This window comes from Notothenia coriiceps, unplaced genomic scaffold (genome assembly GCF_000735185.1).
Source record: "Notothenia coriiceps isolate Sejong01 unplaced genomic scaffold, NC01 NC01_scaffold00031492, whole genome shotgun sequence".
In the NCBI taxonomy this organism is placed as follows: Eukaryota; Metazoa; Chordata; class Actinopteri; order Perciformes; family Nototheniidae; genus Notothenia; species Notothenia coriiceps.
The window spans coordinates 277009-282392 of NW_011364193.1; the positions used below are offsets into that span (position 1 = coordinate 277009).

General features: G+C 43.2%; 2 protein-coding genes across 2 annotated transcripts in view; both read right to left on the minus strand.

Moving 5' to 3' along the window:
- Positions 1-5179, minus strand: part of LOC104960020 (bifunctional heparan sulfate N-deacetylase/N-sulfotransferase 2-like) — a 6504-nt gene extending 1325 nt beyond the window's left edge. The window contains exons 1-6 of the mRNA XM_010787951.1: positions 5104-5179; positions 4619-4921; positions 3382-4478; positions 2511-2598; positions 1798-1952; positions 1308-1497 (exon numbers count right to left, since the gene is read on the minus strand). Coding sequence (XP_010786253.1) covers positions 1308-1497; positions 1798-1952; positions 2511-2598; positions 3382-4478; positions 4619-4655 — 1567 coding nt within the window. The 5' untranslated portion in view covers positions 4656-4921; positions 5104-5179. The remainder of the gene's footprint in view (positions 1-1307; positions 1498-1797; positions 1953-2510; positions 2599-3381; positions 4479-4618; positions 4922-5103) is intronic.
- Positions 4813-5384, minus strand: part of LOC104960021 (uncharacterized) — an 18673-nt gene continuing 18101 nt past the window's right edge. The window contains exon 4 of the mRNA XM_010787952.1: positions 4813-4921. Coding sequence (XP_010786254.1) covers positions 4813-4921 — 109 coding nt within the window. The remainder of the gene's footprint in view (positions 4922-5384) is intronic.

A 5384-nucleotide genomic window follows, 5' to 3' on the forward strand; every position in this document is an offset into this window, starting at 1 on the left:
GTGTGGTTCTGGGATTTTTGCTCACCGTTCTTGTGATCATTTTGACCCCACGGGGTGAGATCTTGCGTGGAGCCCCAGATCGAGGGAGATTATCATTATTATCTTGTATGTCTTCCATTTTCTAATAATTGCTCCCACAGTTGATTTCTTCACACCAAGCTGCTTACCTATTGCAGATTCAGTCTTCCCAGCCTGGTACAGGTCTACAATTTTGTTTCTGGTGTCCTTTGACAGCTCTTTGGTCTTGGCCATAGTGGAGTTTGGAGTGTGACTGTTTGAGGTTGTGGACAGGTGTCTTTTATACTGATAATGAGTTCAAACAGGTGCCATTAATACAGTTAACAAGTGGAGGACAGAGGAGGCTCTTAAAGAAGAAGTTACAGGTCTGTGAGAGCCAGAAATCTTGTTTGTTTGTAGGTGACCAAATACTTATTTTCGACCATAATTTGCAAATAAATTCTTTAAAAATCAGACAGTGATTTTTTTGATTTTTTTTTCTCATTTTGTGAAAATTACAGGGCTCTCTCATCTTCTTAAGTGGGTAGAACTTGCACAATTGGTGGCTGACTAAATACTTTTTTGCCCCACTGTATATATATATATATTTTTTTTAAACACCTTGAATTTTAGGGGAGGCGTGGGGCTCCGTTGGCAGGGCGCAGTGCCTCTCCAAGACAATGGTAGGGGAAACACTGATGTATGCATCTGTGAGTGGTGCAAAGGTCACATTTCTTTATTTTGCATGTATTAGAGATCCTGCTATATTTAGCTATATGATTCTTTTGGAAAAGCAGAAAGGCTGAATCCAAATCCTTTCTGAAAAGATTCAACTGGAAACTCCTCTCCCTCGGACACAATTTACAGATTATCACAACTTTATTTTCTTAATGCGGGACATTTAAGTTTATTTTAAAGCGGAGTTAGTGAAAGGCTTGCTGCTGTACTATGTATACAAATGTTAACATTTTCAAAAAACATATCGAACCAGACCTGCACCAGGCCTCTGAGTGTGTATGTCTCATTCAGCTCAGTACCATAAACTTTATATGTGAGCCTGATGTGGCATGCTGCCAACCCTTTCACCTGAGCCTTGTTACTGAAATAGATTGCAACGAGTGTCTTTCAGCATAAAGCGTCCAAAATGTGTGTTAAGGTCGCACAAAGTGACGGTGTTACTATTTTCTGCTAAACTGAACAATTGCTAAAGTTTTATTAAAACTTCCACATCCATCTTTATTGATGAAGTGTGGAGACATTTCTCAGTGTGGAGAAATGTTGACCAATAGGAAACTTTTGGCGATGTGGACTGACCTGGATGCCATTGTGGATGAACCCGCGGCGGTACCGGGCTGGCCTCAGGTGAGGGTACTCCTCAGTGCTGGTCACCTTGATGCTCCACACAGACTTCCAGGCCTCATAGAGCTGGCTGTGAACTGGGTAAACCCCAGAGTGGTGCGGAGCCACTGCATAGCCCATATCTGTGGGGATCCCATGCTCCTAAAGAGAGGACAGGATGTGGGCACATGAGGAGGAGCATGGGAACGACAAGAAGATAAAGTGTACTGCTGATTTACATACCCACATTCCTTTCAGTGCTATTCCTACAATGTCTAGAACAGGTCCAAAAGACCTCCACACTCTTTGAAGTTGACACTACTCCTGTGGTCATGAAGTCGTAACACTAGCCATTCACTACACCTATGTTTGAGTGTTGTTGTAGGCCCACAGCTACATACTCCTTCCACCCTCCACATAGCCACACACTGTGCCTTGTCACAGAGAATTAGTGGTGCTCACCTGAGCAAAGATCTTGTTGAGCCTCATCTGCTCAGCCAGGACGCTGACGTTGTGAAAGAGGTGCGGCTGCATGTGGCTCCACATGTGAGGAAACCACCAGAAGTCCATCCTGTGTTGCAGCAGCATGTCATCTCCACGATCCTCTACATCAGTACCTAACACACACACACACACACACACACACACACACACACACACACACACACACACACAATTAGTGCCACAGCAATCTCTAGCCTCATGTTAATATACATGTATCTGATCAGGCAGTGAAGACTGAGGTAAAGAACGTCCTTTACCCATTCATCTATAACTGTATCTTAAATATTCTGCTTCAGTTTCAATATTGGTTTCCAATTGTACATTTTAAGTTTCATATTTTAGAGTGAATGGCACATTCAATGGCATATTTTCCCAATTTTATAATTCTTCTTTGTGGCAGTGAATGTATGCTGTTGCCGGCACACACAAAAACGGAGCAAAACAGAGAGAGAAACAGCGTTTTCTAGGGAAAACACTGCTGTCCCACTGACAATATTAAATATTGCTTTATAAAACAATACCCTGAAGAAGTTGAGATGGTAGGGTTAACTGGTTATGGTAAGGTGTAACCTGCTTCAGCATCGCACATAAAAGGTCAGCACAAGAGTAGACATCCAGAGCCCCTAAGCAAATAGAAAGCAGTGTGTATTCAATAATAACATGTTTCATACCTGTGTGATAGAACTTTCCAGAAAATCCCAAATTGAAGGTGAAATTAGGGACCAGTGCTCTCAGCTTGTTTTGAGTGTTGAGCAGTGCCTGTGAAAGAATGAAAAATACAGCTCACACTGGTTTTCTTTTATAGATCTTAATTGAAAAAAAAGGGAAAATGATCAAAAACCCTTAGTCATATTTAGTTGCATTATATTTGTTATCTGCAATACATTTAGAAAAGCTGAAACTCTAAATTATAAGGTGGTTTGCCAATTTGAAAAAATTATTTTGTAAATGTTAACAATTTGGCAAAATATGACCAAAGTCAATATATGGTTGGGAAATGTCTGCCACTAATGGAAGGTGTAAGCACCGAGAAGCTATTTGTCTTTAACATGCAAAACCACTTGTATTGTTCTTTAAAATGTACAATACCAGATTTGTTTCACTATTCCACTTGTTTTCATCAGAAACACAAAGCAAACACAACACTGACATCATATTTTTCAGTTTTTTACATGACAGCAGAGACTGTAATCCAGCTGTAATCTAGCCGTGCATGTTAGTGCATGTGAGGTTTGGGTTTTGTTAGCACTGCGTTCATTGAGTGTTCGAGCCAAGTGAAGGCCCCTCAATCAATGATATGCCTTGAATTCATTAATAAGAATCTTTAGAATTATATTGTAAGCACATTCTTCTTTAACTTCTCTTTTATTGCTTGGATAAAAACCTTATGGCATATAATGCCCCCGTTAAAATAATAAAAAAACATACTCTTAACATTTTTTTTTTTTGTGTGAACATCTCAGAAACCACAACTATGCCAGGTGAGCCAACCAAAGTTAATGTCTGATTAGTTGTGGTCCCTTGTGTGACTGGCTCACCCACCTCCACGTCTGACACCTTCATGCGGGTTCCCTCCTTGCCAACGAATATATCATCCACGTCCACCAGCATGTGGCGGTCCAAGGACAAACACAGTCTCTTCCCCGTCAGGTAGGCAATGGAGTCTACAAACACCAGCTTGTGAAGCCAGTAGTTAAGATTATTTCCAAAGAGAACTCTTTGAATGCCATCGTGGAGCCCCAAGTCTTGGACCACTGTGGCGTGGAGCGCCCGCAGGGGGCCAGGACCAAAATGGGCCAGTGCCTCGGAGGACATGGTGCTGGCCAGAAGCACTGGTTCATAGGTAGAGTGGTTGGACTGGAAAATGGTCCAGTCGTCCCCTGGTAAAGGGCCTTGCTCCACCTGGTTGGGCTTGGTGATGAAGAGTAGAGGAGCATTGGGGTTTATGCGGTAGTCCCTGAGACCCATGTGTGAGTGAAGAAAGAGCGGGAAGCCTTTGAGCTGTGCACTGAGAAGAGAGTTTTCATTAGCTTTGAAAAAGCCAATGACTCCTACTCCATACTCAGCGCAGTACTTGTCCAGCAAGTCACGGTTCCAAGCATCCAGATTGACATATTTCAAAACATTTTCATAGATGATTAGTGTGTAACGTCCACGGTTATGCTCTGTCAATGTGGGCATGTCTCCTTTACCAGGAGCAATCTCTGTCCGGTAGTGGAAGCGGCTTGACTCTAATATTGCTACAATCTCCTGGCCCAGCTGGGAGTAGATGCTCTCTACAAACACCAGAACCACGGCGTCTGTCCTGGAAATGTCCACCGCCTTTACCTGTCGTAGTCGACCCTCGCGCTGTGGAAGAAAAAGCGGGGCCCTCTGGATACCTGGCCCCCCTCCGGCGTCCCCAGTACTCACACCCGGTGAAATCCCTCCTCCTCCACCACAGTCACTAAAGGGTAAAGGGGGGGCCTCCTTGATTTTTGGGCTGTTGGAGACATAGTAAGCTAGGAAGGCCATGGACAGTAAGCAGAAGATGATAAGTGCCAGGATAAGGCGGTGAAGCTCCAGCTGGCGGACACCTCGCATTAGCTTCCAAACACCCAAGCCTGCACCTACCATGGTGTTGAAGGGGGGGGGCAGGACTGGACGACAAGCAGCGGTGTACAGGAAAGGAGAGCAGAGAGGTGGAGTAAGGGGGTGAGGAGGAGGAAGATTGAGCAGTAGAGACTAGCACTGATCTGTGCTGAAGAATAGCCATTTACACTGAGTCATCATCCATTACCTGCTCTCCACTTGTAGATCTGTAGTGCTAAATACATGAATGGATTATTATTCGTTTGATGGAATGTCAATATTGGGGGGCTGTAGAGGGAGAAAAAGACGTTGGTTCAATAAAAAGTGATTCCAGCAGAGGTGACATCTGGCCTCTCTTTCATGCAGCTGTGTGGGAGTCTCTACATGTGGATGTGTCCATCTTTAGAGGCTTGTGCAGTCTTTAAGACGTGGACTTATCTGTTCTGGTGGTCTGTGTTTCGGGGCCGAGCCCCCCAAGGCCACCTGCCTTGGACATCCCAGAAACTGACACCTAGAGGATGAGTACAGAGAAGGGTGACAGGAAGACAGAGGATGGGAGTAGGTGAGGAGGAAGGGTGTAGACAAGGACATCAAAGAAGTTAGTTTCCAATCAGCATTCAGTTCTTCTAGCTAAACTCTTTCATGAATCACAATTGATGGGCTACATCTGTTGTGAAGGTTTGCAAGTCTCACCTAGAGAACACTGCGGTTCTGAAAACCTTCTAATCCAAATCTGGAAGAACCCTGCAAGAGAGAGAGAGGGAGTTGAAGGGGAGGGGAGTGCAGAGAGAGAAAGAGAGAAAATACTTTTTTGCCCCACTGTATATATATGTATATATATATATACACATATATATATATATATATATATACATATACACACACACATATATATATATATATATATATATACATATACACACACACATATATATACAAATATATATATATATATACACACAAACCAATATATA